Source organism: Macadamia integrifolia, chromosome 5 (genome assembly GCF_013358625.1).
Source record: "Macadamia integrifolia cultivar HAES 741 chromosome 5, SCU_Mint_v3, whole genome shotgun sequence".
NCBI lineage: Eukaryota > Viridiplantae > Streptophyta > Magnoliopsida > Proteales > Proteaceae > Macadamia > Macadamia integrifolia.
This window is the reverse complement of record NC_056561.1, coordinates 11,728,815-11,748,467: the sequence shown is the minus strand read 5'-3', so window position 1 is coordinate 11,748,467 and position 19,653 is coordinate 11,728,815. Positions and strand designations below refer to the sequence as shown.

Here is a 19,653-nt window from a genome sequence, read left to right as displayed (position 1 = left end):
CATAGAAAAGGGATTGAGTAGTCTCCACTGATCTTCACCCCTCAAAGAGTTTGGCTTCTGAGAGCACGAGGTTGATCAGCTGGTATTCATGAAGAAGCGGGCACCTGACCAGAGGAAGCATGATGCCACTAAAGAAATAGCAGCAACTTTCTCAGAAGGCGAAGAAGGCCTTTTGCCACATCTCCTCATCCATCAAGCCATTGAACCACTTCTAAACTGGACAAGCATTGGAGAAAACTTCAAGTTTGCTCATACTATTGAGTCAACTAGCCTAATTACCCCTGGTGAAAGCATCAAGCCAGTTATCGAGTCGGTTGTTTATGATTCTATGTCAATCTCCCCTTTTGAGAAGAGTCTAGAGTTCTTGTATGACGAGTCTATTACTCCTTCTTTGATGAATGAAATTTTTTATTTCGACCCTAACTTGCCTCCTTTTTCTGATGATGATCTTAATAAATATCAAGAATTAATAAAACAATGCAAACCAAAGAAATCCCAACCCATCCGTGAGGATACTCGGGTTATTAATCTAGGAACCGACCAATGCCTTCGAGAGGTAAAAATTGGCACTACCATTGATGACGAAGAAGCAGAACGGATGAGTAATCTTCTGAAGGAATTTACAGAGGTCTTTGCTTGGTCTTACGAGGATATGCTTGGTATCGAACCCAACATTGTGCAGTATCGATTGCCGACTTGCCCTAGGACAAAGCCGATAAAATAGATGCTCCAAAGAATATAGCCAGAATGGAGTGAGAAGATCAGAGAAGAAGTTGTGAAGTAATAGAATGCAGGGTTCCTACAAGTGGTAAAGTACCCCTAATGGTTGGCCAATATTGTACCAGTACCAAAGAAAGATGGAAATGTATGAATGTGCATAGACTTCTGAGATCTTAACAAAGTAACCCCTAAAGATGACTTCCCATTACCTAACATTGATGTATTGGTAGAAAATACGGCAAGGCATGCTTTATTATCATTCATGGATGGATTCTCGGGATACAACCAAATAAGCATGCACCTAGAGGATCGTGAGAAAATAGCCTTCACCACTCCATGGGGAACCTATTGTTATAAGGTGATGCCTTTTGGACTGAAAAATGCTAGGGCAACCTATCAAAGAGCAGGCACGACCCTATTGCATGACATGATGAACAAAGATGTGGAAGTCTATGTGGACGACATGATAGTAAAGTCTAAAGATCGACAGGGGCATATTCCCGCACTAAGGTGATTCTTTGAAAGAATCAAGAAATATGAGTTGAAGTTGAACCCTCAGAAGTGTGTATTCGGGGCAACGATGGGAAGGTTGTTAGGCTTCTTGGTGAGTGAAAGAGGCATTGAAGTCGGCCCTATCAAGATCAAGGCAATTCAGGAAATGCCCACGCCTCGAACTGAGAAGAAAATACAAGGATTTCTGGGTCACATTCAATATATTAGCAGATTCATAGCTCAGTTGACTACAATCTGTGAACCAATTTTCAAGTGGCTGAAGAAGGATTAGCCCACATAATGGAATGACCGATGCCAACAAGCTTTTGACAAGATCAAGGAGTACCTTATGAACCCACCAGTATTGACACCACCAGTGGAAGGAGAACCACTTCTATTGTATTTGTCTGTGGGAGAGTATTCCATGGGCTCTTTGCTAGCACAGAAGGAAACGAAAAAGGGGGCAGAGCATGACACATATTACCTCAGCAAGAAGTTTCTAGAATATGAGACCCGGTACACATCTTTGGAAAGAACATATGCTGCGTTGATTTGGGCAACTAAAAGGTTACGACACTACATGGTTCCCTATTTGGTGCATTTGATCTCAAAGATGGATCCCATCGAATATCTCTCTGAGAAACCAACCTTAACAGGAAGGATGGCCCATTGGTTGCTTTTGCTATCAGAGTTTGACATCACGTATGTTACTCAAAAATTTATCAAGGGGCAAGCCATAGCCGATCATTTGGCTGCTCACCCCAGAGAAGATGGAAGATCCTTAGATGATGCCTTTCCCGATGAAGGAATCGTCGTGGTAGAGGAAGAAGATACAGTTAATGAACGGTAGTTATTCATTGATGGAGTAGCCAATCAAAAGGGGTGTGGTGCGGGAGTATTGCTTTTACTTCTGACGGTCTTTGTTTACCTTCTTTATTCCACCTCGACTTCCTATGTACCAACAACATTGCAAAGTATGAAGCTTATGCTTTGGGACAGGAAACGACCCTGACCATTGTGGTTAAAAGGATCAAGGTTATGGAGTTTCATCCATTATCATCTGTCAGACACAGGAAAAGTGAAAAACTAAAGATGAGAAGCTAAAGCCATATCAAGAGCATCTGGAAGAGGTGATTGAATACTTTGAAAAAATTATGTTCGAATACTTCCAGAGGGATAATAATAGGTTTGCTGATGCCCTTACAACTTTGGCTTCTATGGTGGAGTACAACCCTATGGCTAGAGTTTGACCATTCTTGGTAGAACAAATAAGCAGGCCCATTTATTAGAATTCAGTGAACTCTCACTGTAGATGGTCAGTCTTGGTCCGCTTGCATAGTCGATTTCATTAGGGAAAGGAAGTATCCAGTTGTAGCAACTGACAAAAAGAAGAAGTTTTTGAGAAGATATGCCACCCAGTTTATTCTCCAAGAGGATTTGTTATACAAACGGTCCTATGATGGAATACAATTGTTGTGTGTAGATGAGGAACAAGCTATAACCATCATGGAAGAAATTCATCAAGGTCTTTGTGGACCCCATATGAATGCCAAGATGTTGTCTAAGAAGATCCTCAGGCTAGGATATTACTGGAACACAATGGAAGCAGATTGCGTGGACTTCATCAAGAAATGCCACAAGTGTCAGATATTTACTCACATCATATATATCCCACCAACAGAGTTGCATTCGCTCAGTTCACCTTAGCCATTCTCCACTTGGGGCATTGATATCATTGGAAAGGTCAATCCTAAAGCATCCAATGGCCACGAATTCATCTTGGTAGCCATTGATTATTTCACCAAGTGGATAGAAGCTCAGTCCTATGCAGTCCTCACATCTACTAAGGTGGCCAAGTTCATCCAAAAAAACATCATTTCCCGATATGGAGTACCTCAATAAATGATACCAGATCAGGGATCCCATTTATGGGGCAAGACCCATAAAATCTGCATAAAATTCGGAATCAAAAGGCATCGCTCTACCACTTATAGGCCATAGACCAATAGGGCAGTAGAAGCAACTAATAAGAATATCAAAGTCATTCTACAAAAAATGACGGAAACACATAAGGATTGGGCTAATAAGTTACCCCTTGCATTATGGGCATATCAAACTTCTGTATAATCCTCGACTAGGGCACCCCCTTTCTCTTTGGTATATAGGATTGAGGCGGTTCTACCCATGGAAATCCTAGTACCATCCCTGAGAGTACTCCTTGATAGTTAGCTACCTGAAGGAGAGTGGGTGAAGGCCAGACATGACGTGCTCAACTTTGTTGATGAAAGGCGTATGAAAGCCATGGATAATCTGAAGAAATATCAATTGAGAATGGCTAGGGCCTTTAACAAGAATGTAAAGCCCCGTCACATAGAGGAAGGCAAACTTGTTCTTCGGGAACAAAGAGCCCCAATTCATGACTCAAGAGAAAAATTCAGGCCCAACTGGAGCGGCCCATTCACTATCAAATAAATTCTACCAGGCAAAGCTGTGAAACTCAAGACCACAGCGGTGAAGAAATACCCGGACTGGTTAACATAGATCAACTCAAGAAATATTATGTCTGAAAGGGTGAATAGCCTGAACAACGTCAGACCTAATTCCTTTCGAGGGATACGTAGGCAACTTGACATGTGCAAGTGCGGTCTCAACCAACTAAGGCAATAAATTGGTTCCTAAATTAATAATCAAACTATCTTAAAAGAGCATCATAGCTTGTGTCTCCCAAGAATCGCCATTTGGCATGAAAGGCCTTTAGGTATCTGTCATCCACCCATTGGTCCATCACTTCTTACCTAGGATTCTATCCCCTAAGAATCGCCATTTGGCATGCAAGGCCATTAGGTATCTGTCATTCACCTATGGTCTGTCCATTCTTATCCAGAATTCTATCCCCTAAAAGAAAATCACCACTCGGCACCAGTCTATCAAGGACAGTTTATTCTCCACCCTTGATCAGTCAAAATATAAAGAAGAGCTTGATGCAACAGTGGTAAAGGCTTGTTTGAATCATTAGCCAATGAGTAATGCTTTGATAAATCATCATATCTCGTTGTTTGTATTGGTTTCAGGAAAATTTATGGCTCGTTGGATAAGACATTGAGGAAATGGACCTTATACATAAATGTGAGGGCACCAGGATTAATGGAATCCATGAATGTGTCATTTCTTGGCCAAGTTGGATATGTGAAGCTACAACACCAATTACTCTGACAAGTGCCTCAACACTAAGATGCCAACTTGCATATATTTCGGTTTGGATTAGCAGAGATTTGCCCAACTCTGGAAGAATTTTGGGTTTTTATGCTATCTCCACCCAAAGGTAGTTTGTTTCAACCCTCTTTGAAGAAAGATTGCTTAGAGGAAGTTCAGAATTTCTTCGGATGAAAAGAAGAAGAAGTAAAGCAATTTTTCAGGTATGGGAAGATCGACATTCTGAAGGTGGCTCAGATCTTCATCCAATATCTACCAATGGGAGGAATCCATCAGCAGCGATCCCTGAATGCTTATTTACTTTGCATGATAGCTCGTTACATTCTCCACACTCCCGGGCATGGTGCATCGTCTGTTTTGATTGAGGTAGTAAAACAGTTGAAGAAGGGAGGTGACATCGTCCCTACAGTTCTTGAGAAACGTTCAAGGGATTTGATGACATGAGCTATGGCCATAAATTTGGACTAGACCATCATCAGGGGAGTCCTGCTATTTTTTAGATTTGGCTCCTCAAGAAACTGAAGCTCACAATACCATTAAGGGGAAACCCACTCAGAGTTTTTTGTTACTGAGATAAGAGAGAAGTTCCAGAATTCGACCTTATCACCGATTAGAAGAAGTACTTGTAGGAAAGGACTATGCAGGATATCGTATGGAGGTGCCTAGGGAAGCCACAAGAAGATTTTCTGATGGAGACCCCTGGCCACAACTATATCAGACTGATGGGATTGACACACACGTCCTTTTATTTGCCTATGTACATCAGCCAACAATACGGGCTCGAAGAGACGGACATAGAAGAGTTAGTGAACTTTCACCCAGCTCAAGAGTTGTCTCCCCACCTCGTTATTCACTTATCCCATTTGTGGTAGGAAAGTGGTCCCCCTTTTCATGCAATTCATTTAGTAATGGAATGTGGAAGTATTTGGATTTTCGTGTTATCCCGATTATTCTAATTATGACTTGAGCTATGGAATTGATTGTGCCTAAGAATTGCAAGCAAACAAAAAACAAAAAAAGGCGGAAGAAAGATTTTCTTTTGTGCCAAAAGTAAGTTTTCATAGAGATGTTGAAATAAAATAATGAACAAACAAGGGGAGGGAAAAACAAAAAAGAAAGAAAATATCCATGCGTTGGTGTTTTCAATGAATGCAGGAACAAATCCCTATGGGTCAAAAGCCATCATCAAGAATCAGATTTTAAACCAAAAATAAGAATCAAGGAAAAATCAAGAAAAGACATGATTGACCAGGCCCCAAGCGGCCCAATTGCATTGATCCAACCCCAATGGTCCAATCTCATTGACCCGGTCCCAAATAGCCTAGCCCGGTTCGAAAGAACATGCCTGAAAGACCAGATACCCAGCCCAGTTCAAAAGAACTCGCTTGGAAGACCAAATTCCCTAACCTGGCACATGTGAAGCCCAGTTAAGGAAAATAAAAAAATCAAATGTTTTTTATTTATTGCAAGATTGGAAGAACAGAGAATTTCTCCCTTGTAACCATCGGTCACAGATAGTCCAGATTGGCTTGAAAGACCCAATCTGGAGACCATATTTCCCTAAACTGGCACAAGCGAAGCCCAGCTAAGGAAGAATCAGGATCGAAGTACTAACCTTTTTTACAGGATTGGAAGAGCATCGAATTCCTTTCCACAATTGGCAGCCCCAGGTAAGTCCTCAACTTAAAAGTAGGTAGGAAATATTATCTATTGTGTTTTTCAACTCTGGCATAATTGAGCAAAATGATGGCACTACATGCTACGGGTGACAAAATGTGGCCGTTCTTTTCTTTGCCTTTTGGCCATTGGCACAGGCCTCGGCCAAAGAGGGGCATTCTATAGACACCCAATTTTGTCACCCTCCCCTGGCTATGATGAAATATGGATCTTGGATGTGACTTTCGACTTTCGATCGACATAGATCTAATGGAAATATTCCCCTACCCAAAACTCTAGAAATCCCCGCGCTTAAGAGAGGAAGGTCTAATATATATTTTTCATATATGAAGGAATCTGGTCAAGATGACCATACTAATGAATAGTGCTTGAATGATATGCCAAATTCGGATCGACGGATCTCCGGTAATCATTCCTAGAAAATCACGTTTTTCAGCGTGCATATAGCACCTTCTCGCACATATGCCGCACGCATGGACAGTCCCGCTGGAAACATGGAAAAATCCCTCATCTGACCCAAACACCCTAAAATTCATCCCCTACCTACCCAGATAACCCCGAAACACTCTCGGGTCTGAAACCCTAGAAATCCCCACTTGGGAGGGAAGGGGTCCAATTTTGACTTTACATAAATGAAGGAATCCAGTCAAGATAACCATATGGATGGATAGTGCTCAGAAATATGATTTTGACGATATATGGTATGCCAAAATCGGACCGACGGATCTCCGATAACCATTCCCAAAAAATCACATTTTGTCCTGCGCATGTCGCGCACATCGGCCCAGTCCGGCCACCTAACCGGTCAGCCCAGCCAAGCCAACCAGCCAAGCCAAGCCAAGCCAAGCCCAGCCTAGCCGCACACCTGTGCATGGGCCTACCGCTCGCTGTGCATGGGTCTGCTGCACGCTGTGCTTGGGTCTGCTGCAAGCTGTGCGCGGGCCTGCTGCAGGTTGTGCGCGGGCCTGCCGCAAAGTGTGCAGGCCCCAGTTGCACACCTTGCACACTATGCCAGCACACCTTGCACACTGTGCCCGCACACCGTGCACATGGCCCGAACACCATGCACACTATGCCCACACACTGTGCACATGGCCCGCACATCGTGCACATTGCCTGCACACCCATGCATTGGCGCACCCATGACATCACCCACACCCCTGGTAAAATTTTCTCTCTACTCTCGCTTTTTCAAAAACTATTTTTTATGGTAAAATTTTCTCTCTCCTCTCGCTTTTTTGAAAACTATCTTTTTTGGCAAAATTTTCTCTCTCCTTTCGCTTTTTCGAAAATTAACTTTTTCGACAAAATTTTCTCTCTCCTCTCGCTTTTCTGAAAACTATCTTTTTTGATAAAATTTTCTCTCTTTCTGCTTTTTCAAAAACTGCCTTTTCTAGCAAAACTTTCTTTCTCCTCCCGCTTTTCTAAAAACTACCTTTTCCAAACTTTCTCTCCCCTCCTATTTTTCCAAAATCACCTTTTTTGAATCTAAAATTTCTCTATCCTCCCATTTTTTCCTTCAACCCCCCTTTTTACCCATTGGCCAAAAATCCTATCTCTTCACTTTAGGCAAGAACCCCCCTTTCGTCCACTGGATAAAGGGATTCCCCCTCTCCTACTTGGTTGAAAAAAAACTATAAATACCCCCTCTCCCTTAGAAAAGGGACACCAACAAACACCTGAATCCCCTTTCTGAGTGAAATTTTCCTCTGCTTCCCCCTCTTGATTTTCTTCTGATCTTTGGAGCGATCTTCGTCAAGATCCAAAAACTCATTCGGAGCTTCAAAGTGTTCTTCAGGATCTTGAAGATCTTCAATCCAAATTCCTAGTTAGATCCAATTTTTAGCCAAAAATAGTATGTTCTTGAGCCACCTCCCTTGAGTGTTCTTGAGCGTTCTTGAGTGTTCTTGAGCATTCTTGAGATAGAAACCCCCCCTTTTTTGAGATTCTTCTGGTCTACGAAGAGATCTTTGTTAAGATCTGAAACTCTATTTGGATCTTCAAAGTGTTCTTTGGGACTTTGGAGTTCTTCAATCCATTTTTAGGTCAGCCCGTTTCTTTTTCAAAAATAGCCTTTCCTAGCCGAACCTCTGCCCGAGTGTCCCTGGAATCTTTCCAAGAATAGCCATTCCCAGTGAAAACTCTGCCAAAGTGCCACCTCAGCCTAGCCCTCCCTTAGCCTATCCCCAGCGGAAGCCCTATCGGAGTGCCACCTCATCCCAAGCTAAAAAATAGCCATTCTTAGCGGAAGCTCTGCCGAAGTGCCACCTCATCCCAAGCCCAAAAATAGCCTTTCTTAGCCAAACCTCTATCCGAGTGTCCTGGAATCCTTCCAAAAATAGCCATTCCCAGTGGAAGCTCTGTCGAAGTGCCACTTTAGCCTAGCCCTCCCTTAACCTATCCCCAGCAAAAGCTCTGCCGAAGTGCCACCTCATCCCAAGCCTGAAAATAGCCTTCCCTAGCCGAAGCTCTGTCCAAATCCAAAGTCAAAATGGCCTTCCCTAGCGGAAGCTCTATCCGAATCCAAATCCGAAAGCGATCATTCCTAGCCAAAACCCTGTCCAGATACCATCACAATTAGCATCTCTCAAGAAAGGAAGTTAGAGTTCAAGACCATCTTCCCCTAAGCCAAGAGAATAACAAGGGTCAAATTCAGATATAATCTCTCTCCTCATTTAAGAATAATGTAGATATCTAATAAACCTTGTTTTAGTGTATATAATAGTTTGAATACAGTTAATGTATATACATGTGATAACTTAACCATACATGTGGAATAGTAATAATTGTGGAAAATGTTTATTCTCAAGCATCTAGCAAGAAGACTGGTTGAACTGGGCAGATTGGGTGCTTAACACCTTCCCAACTCTGTAACCTGACACTTACCCTAAATCTCTAGACCAGACTAAATTTTGGGCCCTTTTCTCAAGAATCGGGGCCCACCCCCGGGTCCTAGGTCTATAACCCTAGGTGGCAACTCCAAACCACATTTGCATGATCTCAATCCCCAAATTGGACCATCATCAAAAACCCCATCTCAACAGATGAATTTTACAGTCTTACGAAATAGGCGTCCATGTATCTCCAAGAGGCGATACAATGGTACGGGGCCCATTAGTGAAGCACACATGACTTGAGCCACCTTCCCCCTCACCACAAAGGTGAAGAGAGAGAGAGAGAGAGGAGAGAGGATGGGGATCCATCTACGGCTGCTACCCTCACAAAATAAAGGAGCGACCTTAGAGCTTGAGCAGCAGCCAGATAATATTAAACAGTTGACCTCATTCTTGGCGGCTCTATAAGTGCATCCATCTATCAGACATGAGGTGATTATGAAGTAACCCTTATACCCTGAGTTATAGGAAATCAGAGTAAAAATCCAAGAGCAAAGGATGGACGATCCTGATTTCACAATCGCCAGTGACGGAGCACTGTTGTTTAGGGGTAGGTTGTGTGTACCCAAGACATGGGGATGCAAGACAAGATAATGAAGGAAGCACATAGTTCGAAGTACATGCTTCACCCTGAAAGCATAAAAATGTACAAGGATCTTAAGCAAAGTTACTGGTGGCTAGGGATGAAGATTATAATGGCCTTATATGTGGCACAATATCTAATGTGTCAGAAGGTCAAGGTAGAGCGGCATCAACCATATGGCACTCTTCAGCCACTCCCGGTACTGAAGTGGAAATAGGACATAATTATTGTGGATTCTGTCACCGGGCTACCCCGTACACCTAAGGGAATGGATGTAATTTAGGTGATAGTTGACAGGCTCACTAAGATAGGTCATTTCATTTCGATCAAGACTACCTACTCCATGGATAAGTTATTTACATGAAAAATGTAATACGCTTGGATAGAGTGCTAGTGAGTATAGTATCAGACAGAGACCTAAGATTCACATCTCAATTTTAGAAAAGCCTCCAGCATGCCATGGGAACACAGGTGAACTTAAGTACTACTTTCCATCCACCGACTGACAAGCAATCTGAATGGACCATACAAATACTAGAAGATATGCTTAAGGCCTGTGCAATGAAATTGAGCAACAGTTGGGAAGAAAACATACCTCTTATGGAGTTTTCTTATAATAATAGCTATCATGCCACAATTGGAATAGCTCCATATGAGGCATTGTATGGAAAAAGGTGCAGACTCCCTTATATTGGGATGATGTGGGAGAACGGAGAATGCTTAGGCCAGAAATGATACAGATGACGTGTGATAAGGTTAATGTCATCCAAGAGAAAATCAAAGCGGCCCAATCACGTCAAAAGAGTTATGCGGATAACCCTAGAAAGATATTGAATTTCAAGTGGGAGAGAAGGTATTTCTTAAAATCTCTCATACCAAGGGTTCACACAGGTTCCACAGGAAGGGCAAGTTGAGTCCAAGGTATGTTGGCCCATTTGAGATCTTGCAATGGGTTGGCTCAGTAACGTATATGCTGGCCCTTCCGCTTTCATTCAGCAACGTTCACAACATATTCCACATTTTAATGTTGAAACGGTATGTCCATGATCTATCACATGTGCTGGTTGTGGAACTAGAGTACTTAGAGGTTGATATGACTTATAAAGAACAACCTATTGAAATTCTAGATCAGAAGATAAAGACCCTTCACAACCGGTCCATTGCTTTTGTAAGGTACGATGGACTAATCACTCACTTGAGGAGGCATCCTGGGAGAAAGAAGATGAGATCAAGGCTAAATACCCTCATCTATTTGGATTACTAGGTATCTTCAATTTCGAGGATGAAATTTTTAAAGAGGATGGTAGATGTAGAGCCCTACTCCCTAAACCCAGTTGGGTTGACGCAGGAGCCATATGGTGTATAACAACAAGGGTGACATCAAATGATGGGTGGTAGGATAAGATTGAGCCAGTATCCGATGTGATCCGCACGCCCAAGTCATGCCCTTGCACGTATCACAAGGCCATGTGCAAATAGGAAATGTATGATATCTTATCGGATGATGAGAACTTAATTCATAATATGTGGCGAGGGTGAGTTATGCGTATGGACCCGTTTCCCACCAAAATATAGCAAGGTTGACCTTGTTTCAGCCGACTAGTAGGTGGTCACTAGTAGGTGCGAGACTCACCAGTGTGACCCACCTATAGGGGAAACGTGGGCCTCAGGGGGCCCAACTTAGGTGAACACATGCATTTCGAATTCCTCATCATAAAGGAGTCGCGTGTGTTCGATATTATCAACTATTTCACCTGAAATCGCGATTTAATGTGTTTTGGTCTATATAAGGGCAAAACCAAACAAGCCTCAGTAGATATTTATAACACAAGTATAAATAGCATTTATGCCTCTCTCTCTCTCCCATTTATGATTTCAACACAAGTTTGGTGAGAAGAGTAAAGAAGAGGGAGAAAAGAGGAAGGATAAGAGAAGGAAGAGGGAAGAAGGTTTCCCCCTTGATTTTCGAAGCTGTGAATTACCTTTTTGTCGTCGAAATAGTGTTCAATGTCTTGAGATCTACATTTTGAGCCATAAACCCTTGGAATGTAATGAAACCCTTTTTATGTGTGGTCAAATCAAAGAGATAATAGAAACCTTGTTTGATTTCCTTGAAGGTTTGAGGAAGGGAAACAAAGATTTGTAAGTATTTAGTGGCATTTAGAGTATGGAAAGAAGAATCATAAGTTTTTGGGGTTTCTTGAGCCAAGGTATGATTTTGTTCCTAAAAACCTTAATTGATCTTAGATCCATGGAATAATTAAGTAGATGAAGCCTAAAATGTGTGGAAAATGAAGTTGGAATAACCCCCTTGGGTTCCCAAGAGGAGGAATGAAGAAGGGAAGAAGTGCAGCAAAACCCACAGAACACTGGTGGGTAGCACCGGTGGGTAGTTAAACCCACCAGTGTGACCCCCCAGTCTTACCTGGGCTTTTGGGCCAATTGGCAGGTAAGACCGGTAGGTACCCTGACCCATCAGTATAACCCACTGGGCTCCTCTAGGCCTACCGGCGGGTACCAAGGCCCACCGGTAGCACCCACCAGTTCTGGGTTAGCCTTGGGTCCTACTAGAGGTAGGACCGGCAGGTACCAGACCCACTGGTAGCACTCGCCGATGTGTGTCTGTGTGCTGTCTGCTGTCTGCCTGGACAGTTTGCACAGGTGGGTTCTCCTATCCACCTTTATGACCCACCTGTAGCCTAAATGAGCTCCGATGGAACTTAAACTCACCAATAACCTTCTTCGCGTTATTAAAACCGTCGTGACTATATCTTACATCTTTTTATAATTTTGAAATGGACGTATTTCTAAATCCCTATCTGTGTTAGGTTTTGAGACATTCGTCTTCACTTTGGATCTTACTCATACCGTGAGTGCATATTCTCCTACAAGAATAGGTAAGTGGGGAGAGGGACTTTGATTTTATCTTGGGAGTGTTTATAGCATCTTATTCATTCATATATTATCTTGACATGGGGAGAGGACTTTGATTTTATTTTGGGAGTGTTTATAGCATCTTATTCATTCATATGTTATCTTGACATTAAGTATGCCATTCTCATGCATATGCCTAACTGTTGTTGGATGCATTTAGAAATGAACATGTTGCATCTTTAGATTTCTAATTAATTGTTACTTGTTGTGAATCTTGAGCTTGGATTTATTCATTTGTTGATTATGATGAGGGTTTGCCAAACATGTATGGGACTCCTAGAATAGATGCCATAGTTGGCTTGGAAACAAATATATTGATACACTGTGGTATAGAATGCGGAAGTACTATATAGTCGTACTATCTCATATAAGAGCATATGGTTAGGATTTCACATTCCCTCGTGCTACGACCCTTCCCAACAGAGGTTTACGTGTTGGGTTATCACTGGGTGGAAGCACTGGTCGTCGACTGCTATGGTGGTTAGAAGTACACCCGGCTAATCATTAGGATAGTTGACAACTTTGGTGATATATTCAGATGGTCAATCGTACTGCTTTTATTCTCTGCATGGTTTAGCCATGATTTACATTTTTTCTATGGTTCGACCACGATTTACTCTTTCGAGTGCTCATAATTGACCTTCTCCGACAACCCTATGGGAGTATCATGGGATGGGAAATGCGTCTCATACCTGGGGCATATGTGCATTGTGGTTGTGAGTAGCATGTAACCTATGACCTAGTAATTATGGCTTAGATGAAATAGGAATCAAATGAATCACATGCATATAGTATCATTTGAATTGCAATTGCTTGTGTGAGTCTTTCTTTCCATTTACTAAGCTAGTAAGCTCACCCCTCATGCACATATATTTTTAGATGATTTTACAGAATATTCCATAGAGGAACCCGTGCTGGGGTCCACCAACAAACCTCCAGTGGGTGATTGGTGGGCTCCAAAAGGATTTTCCCATTGAGACGGATGCCCGTGAGAGAACTGTGTTATGGGGCAACAGTAGTAGATTCTCTATTTACAGTTCTCCCTTTTAATTCTTTTGGTATAATCCCCTTTTGTGCTCTCGATAATTAAATTATTATTTCTTGTGTACATATTATGCCTAAGGGCCCACATGTAAATATACTATATATAACAATTTGGGTATCTAGAGTATATGGGGATTTACAGGTAATTATACATGATAAGACTTTCACTGAAATTACAATATTATTTTTCATGTATATGTGGCTTGTTGTGTTGTGGTTATTGTGTCAAATGATTATGGTGGTTTTGGATTACCCAAAGGGAACCCGGTCACAGGTCCGGTTCTATGTGAATGATGGGGTGTGATAGCGTCTTACCATAAATCTATGCATGTACCTTCTTTATCAAGTCCTCGATCACGTGATGAAGCTCCCAACACTAATTAGTGATGTGGTCGTGATCACGGTGGTAGTCACAATTCTTCCTTCGATTGTAGGCTTCTGTTGATGTTTTCAACTTCTTTGGGTTCCCCAGGCGGCTCCTCTCATCCCCATTGATTTGCATCATCATTTGCAATCGATATCGAGTAAGAGGCATAAAGCTATCATATTCTCTCCTAGGACACCATGATCATCAGTCCATTGCCATTTTCCTTTGTCCTCCCTACTCCTCTCTGCTTCGTGATAATTTCTTCTTTTGTTGGTGGAGACTCTATGGTTGTCTATGATCCCCTCTGCGTTAATATACTTGCAGACCTTCTCCTACAACGTAGAGAGGGTTTTAGGAGTCGCCTTAGAAAGGGAGAATGTTTGAAATTTAAAAGTAACCGCAAGCGTACGGATCAGTGTAACTAACGGGTCGAACACAAGGAGAGCAACCACTTTATTTTTAGATTCTTTTAGTAATGCGAAAGTGTAATGATTGATTATGGCGACCTACTTCTAACTACCGTCCTAACACAAATGCATTTAAAAGCGTCCTAACCAACACATCTAGGAAAATTGGAATTGAAATTGCAATAAAAATTGAACGACCTAACCATTCACATCTAACCCTAACCATTTGTCATCTAGGAATTTAAATACTTAAACCACGCAATTAAAAAGCAAATAATTGAAAATAAAAGTTCTGAAAAAGTAAATAAATAAAATAAAAAGAGAAATAAAGATAGAGAGAGGCACACAAGTAGGTATCTCTACTTAGCTCGAGGGATGCACCATAAATAGTACAGGCTTCCGAGAATACTCTTCCAATAGATTTTTTACTTAGCTTTAGGGGAAGGGATGCAATATAAATAAGAAAAGAAAAAGGATGGTTCCATAGCTAGAGAGGGGCAAAGCCAACATATGCATCTAGCCAAGGACCTTGGGGGCTAGAGAAAGCAATAATGTAAAACTGAAAATTCAAAATGTAATTTAAGAATAAATGGGTAGTAAGAAGAGGGAATGAGAGGGGGTGAGAAGACTTATGAAGAAGCCTACTTACCTGAACTTCAATACTTGAACTTGAAAAGTTGATTAATTTGAGATACTACCAGCCCTAAAAACCAGATCTGAACTAAATCAAATCTGAAATTGCTAGGCCTAGAGAAACAAATCATGAAAGAAAAACTTGCATTTGAAAAAGATGCTCTAGAGCTTATTCTTGTCACCTAGAACTAAGCCTAGAACTAGAAATTAAAATTATTACACTTTTGAATAACTTGAATTGCATAAACAAATAAACATAAAAGGCTTTGCATTAATTGAATAAAACCAAATTACAAAAGTGTTTAAAGAAAAAACTAAAAAGAGAGTTCATTGTCATTTCATGAAGGAGAAGTTGAGGTTGTGACCGATTTTGTACATGATACGTGGAGCAATTATCTGGTTGTATATAGGTATGGTTGAGGACCTTGAGACCATTTGTCCTCTGTATGTTGCATATCTTTTCATCTCTTTGTCTTTTTGGGGGGTGTCTCAGAGAAGTGACTATGTGCTCTCCAATTTTCTCTTTTCCTCCTATTCTTTCTTCGATGAACCATAAACATAGGGCTACTTTAAGTAATGCAGCCAACAATATGGAATTTACACTATTGGCCCCCATGGGCCAACTTCCACTAAACAATTCATCCTCAAAATTTTTGTTAATTCCTCTCCTTCTCCTAGCCCCAGAAGATTCCTAAAGAAGCATTTACTACATTACTATCATGGGTTAAAGTATCTCCGATACCTATACGATACCCTCTGATAGGTATCTTAAATTTAGCTGACTGATACGGTGACTAATACCGATACTTTAATCCTTGATCTTTTGCATATCTTAGCGTATCTTTGACACGATACGATACCCTCCGATACGTATCTTAAATTTAGCCGACCTCAATCTTTAGTTTGTTGTTGTTTGTTGTTCCAACCTCTCATTGTAGCGTTCAAGATATGCAGCAGACCAGTTGGGAAACTTGCTTCTACCAAAAAAGGTTGAGAAATTTGCTTCAAAGGATGCAAGAAACTAATCTAAAGAGTTGATGAGTCATTCTCCTTGCTTTCATTGCATAGCATGTATGTCGGGCATATGCCTTCCATGTCTCACCAACTTATCCAGCACCAAGATGTTATCGAAGTAGCTTTCATTGCAAAGAGACTCCTGAGGAAGCTTAGTGCAGCCACTCTGGAAAGCACATAACCCAACAAGAACCATATTTAAAGATAAGGAAGACTATATTGTCTAACAATATACTCTGCCCTTGAGTTCTGCTTCTGATATCTACTGTCATCTGCATACCATATCCTTCTTTCCTCCCCACCAAACTTATCTTTAGCATTTTACAATTGCTTGAAAGTTTTAATCTCTAATAATCGCACCAAGTTTACTGTTGATGATTGCCAACCCAAAAAGCTTTAAGTTCATTATTTTTCGTAACATACGAACATCCTCATTATGCTTTTACAACTAAGAGGGGTCAAAGTCTTTGTTGTCAACCTTAAACCATTCATATCTTTTTTCACCAGTACTTCCCTAGTGATTTTTCAATTTTTAGTCTACTACTTGGTCTAATTTTTTTTTTTTTTGGGTGTCTATATAGTTGTCTTCTCCTTGGTCTCTCATCACTTCCTTTTTTATATGTAGAGAAAAATATTACATGATCATTCAGCATGGAAATCTTATGGAAAATATGGTATTATATGATATTATGATGACTTATGGGTTATCTAAAAGGGAGCCACAGGGATGAACATAAGCAATGAAAAATGTGTTCTCATTGCCTCTATATGAATATTTTGGGTGGGGGGGGGGCGGGGGGGTGGGGGGTCCTAGAATAAATGTGGAAGGTCTCAAATTCGAAACCTCCTGTGGGCTAGGGTCTACTGTGTTAGCCTCAAGCGTGCTGCGCTAGCAACTGTCCTCGCCATTAAAATGTTTTTCCTCTAAAATGTCAATATGAAATCAACTACCATCTTATACTCTTAATGGAATTGAAAAAACAGTTATATTTAAGAAAAAAAAAACCATTGAGACTTCTTACCTTTACCATTGTGGCAGAAGTTAAAAGTTAAAGACATGGAATTTTCTTGACTTTTAGAAGTAATAGGAAAACCATCCTCATTCCTAACCATGTATCACTTTATTAGGTTCATCCAGTATGTTGTACATAAACCTATACACCTATACTCTGCGTGGGGAGCTAATTTATTTGTTTAAATTAGCAGAAATTAGATTGACTTGGAAAACACTAAACGAAAACGTCTACGCCCTGGAAAAATATCTCCTTGTCGACCTGTTCCAAATCATATACCAAGGCCTCCATATGTTAATTCATGACAACCACCTGGAATTGTTAGTGGTTCTGAAGTGCATGATGAGAAGGGAATAGAGTGCATGAGAGCTTCTGGCCAGCTTGCAGCACAAGTCTTGGAGTATGCTGGAACTTTAGTCAAGGTGATTGTGAAATATTTCTGTTGCAAACTTTCTTGGAAAATTTTGTGGCATGTATTGATCCAGTATCATTTAAATCCAATCTGACAAAGCAAATTCAAAATCTATGCCAACCTGGTCAGTTAGGATCTGTCTGATCCAATTTTTAATTTTCATTATTTCTTGTTACCACTACATTATTGTTGTTATTGCTACTGCTCCTAGTTGTTTCAGCTTTTAGACAGGGTTTGAACTTTCATTAGGCTCTGTCCAATCCCTCCAACTCTGTGGTTTGAAAGTTTTGAGATTACAACAGGGCAGGTCATTTTCAACCCTTGTAGAAATTGAGGTATTTCATCAAAATGGGCAATGTTGAAGTGGTCAAAATTTGATAAAATTTTGTGAAATGTAGGCAAATCAGGAAGTACAAAGAATATCGGAATGAAACTTTATGGGATTCTTATTTAAGCATAAATATTATGGACGATAGATTAGATATTATTAAAAAAAAAAAGAAAAGGGAGTTTCACACCCTATTTTGCTACTGTAAGCATTCAATTAGTTCTCAAATCTTAAAAAAGAACCAAGATTGCAATCTTATTATGAGATCTTAGATGAGTTTGGGATAGGTTTGAAGAGCTCAAGAAATTTTACAACTCAAAATTTGGTTTTTTATGTGGATTGTGACATTTCGATTATTTTTACTTAAATTTTGACATTTTGATCATTTAGTTTCGTTCATTTTGATGAGATATTATATTCTTTTGTATTTCTCTTGTGATTTCATTTCGATGAGATTGTATTCTTTGTGTTCCGCTTGTGATTTCATTTTGAGATCCATTGGAACTGAAATATTTTGCCAAATTTCGACCATTTTGATTGAAATTTCGAACATTAGTTTTTCATGTTGTAGACAGAAACATGCTGAAATGAGTTGTTGTTCCAGTTTGCAAGCTCAAATGGAGTTTCATTTATTGAAGATTGCGCTCTGGATACTCTTTATTGCTTTGCACTTGGTTTCTGTAGAAAATGATTCAGTTGTACCCGCTCCTTACATATGCTTGAGTCTTCTCCCTTTTCTTTTATGCAAGTTGTCTAAAAATATTAGCTTGTTGAAGAAGTCTCTTTCTTTAGGGCTTTAAGTTGGAAGTTAGAGATATTAGGGTTAGAAATGAGGGAGAAGGAGAGTAAGGAAGAAGGAGGAGAGAAGTTGAGAGGAGAAAGAGATAGAAGAGGGAAAATAGTGGGAGAATGTTTTGCTCTTCCCACCTTTATTAGGTTTAAACTAATAACTTAGGGAAATTACATAATCCTCAAAGAAAAAAATGAAAATACATCTTAGGACAGCTTAACATAAAACCAGGAAGTGGGACAACTTAACCCTTGCAGCTCTTCCAAGCGTCCGATGCCCACTCACCCCAATTCCAAATGATTCCTTGGACCATCTAGAATGTCCTAGGTCTCAATTCCTCGGCCAAACAATCAGAAATCAGATCCCTTATTCGCTCCTCCAAGTCCAATTTCTGCTGTCTCCTAGAGACCAGGGTTTTGGAACCCAATGCTTCCCGTATTGCTTCTTCGGTTGCTTCCTCTTGGTCCTTTCTTGCCAACTATCTTCATAGTCCTAATGATAGGATTTGGGTTCTTTGGGACCCCTCCTTTCTCAACATCTCTTGCCTCTACTCCTCTGCTCAAGCCATCCACATCTCCATTTCTCACCATTCCGGCCCCTTCATTTGCTTCCTCCCTATCATCTATGCCCACAACCGGGCCTCTCTTTGTCTTTCTCTCTGGGATGACCTTCCTTCCTTCTCTAACACCGTTGGCTCCAATTCCTGGGGCATTGCTGGAGACTTCAATGTTATCAGATACAGCCATGAAAAGCATGGGGCCAACCCCATCGATTCTCAGGCTGTCACCTCTTTCAATGATTGCCTTAAGGATCTCAATCTCACTGACCTTAGATGGTCTGGGACTATGCTCACTTGGCATAACAGAAGAGCCAGATACCGCCGAGTGGCTTGCAAGCTTGACAGGGCCCTTGTTAACGAAGCATGTCTCCCTGGGATATCCGACCATAGCCCCATCTCAATCTATATTCTCCCTTTCCTCTCCTTTGGTCCTAAGCCGTTCAATTTCTTTGACATGTGGATCTCCCACCCTGACTTCCATTCTCTTGTCTATAATGCTTGGAATAGTCACACCCCTAATTCCTCTTCCCCTCTCATTGTGTTCACCAATAAGCTTAAGAGCATGAAATTTGC

General features: G+C 40.9%; 1 protein-coding gene across 1 annotated transcript in view; it reads left to right on the top strand.

Moving 5' to 3' along the window:
• Positions 1 to 17,013: 17,013 nt before the first annotated feature.
• Positions 17,014 to 19,653, top strand: part of LOC122078958 (methionine aminopeptidase 1D, chloroplastic/mitochondrial-like) — a 34,473-nt gene continuing 31,833 nt past the window's right edge. The window contains exon 1 of the mRNA XM_042645166.1: positions 17,014 to 17,413. Coding sequence (XP_042501100.1) covers positions 17,354 to 17,413 — 60 coding nt within the window. The 5' untranslated portion in view covers positions 17,014 to 17,353. The remainder of the gene's footprint in view (positions 17,414 to 19,653) is intronic.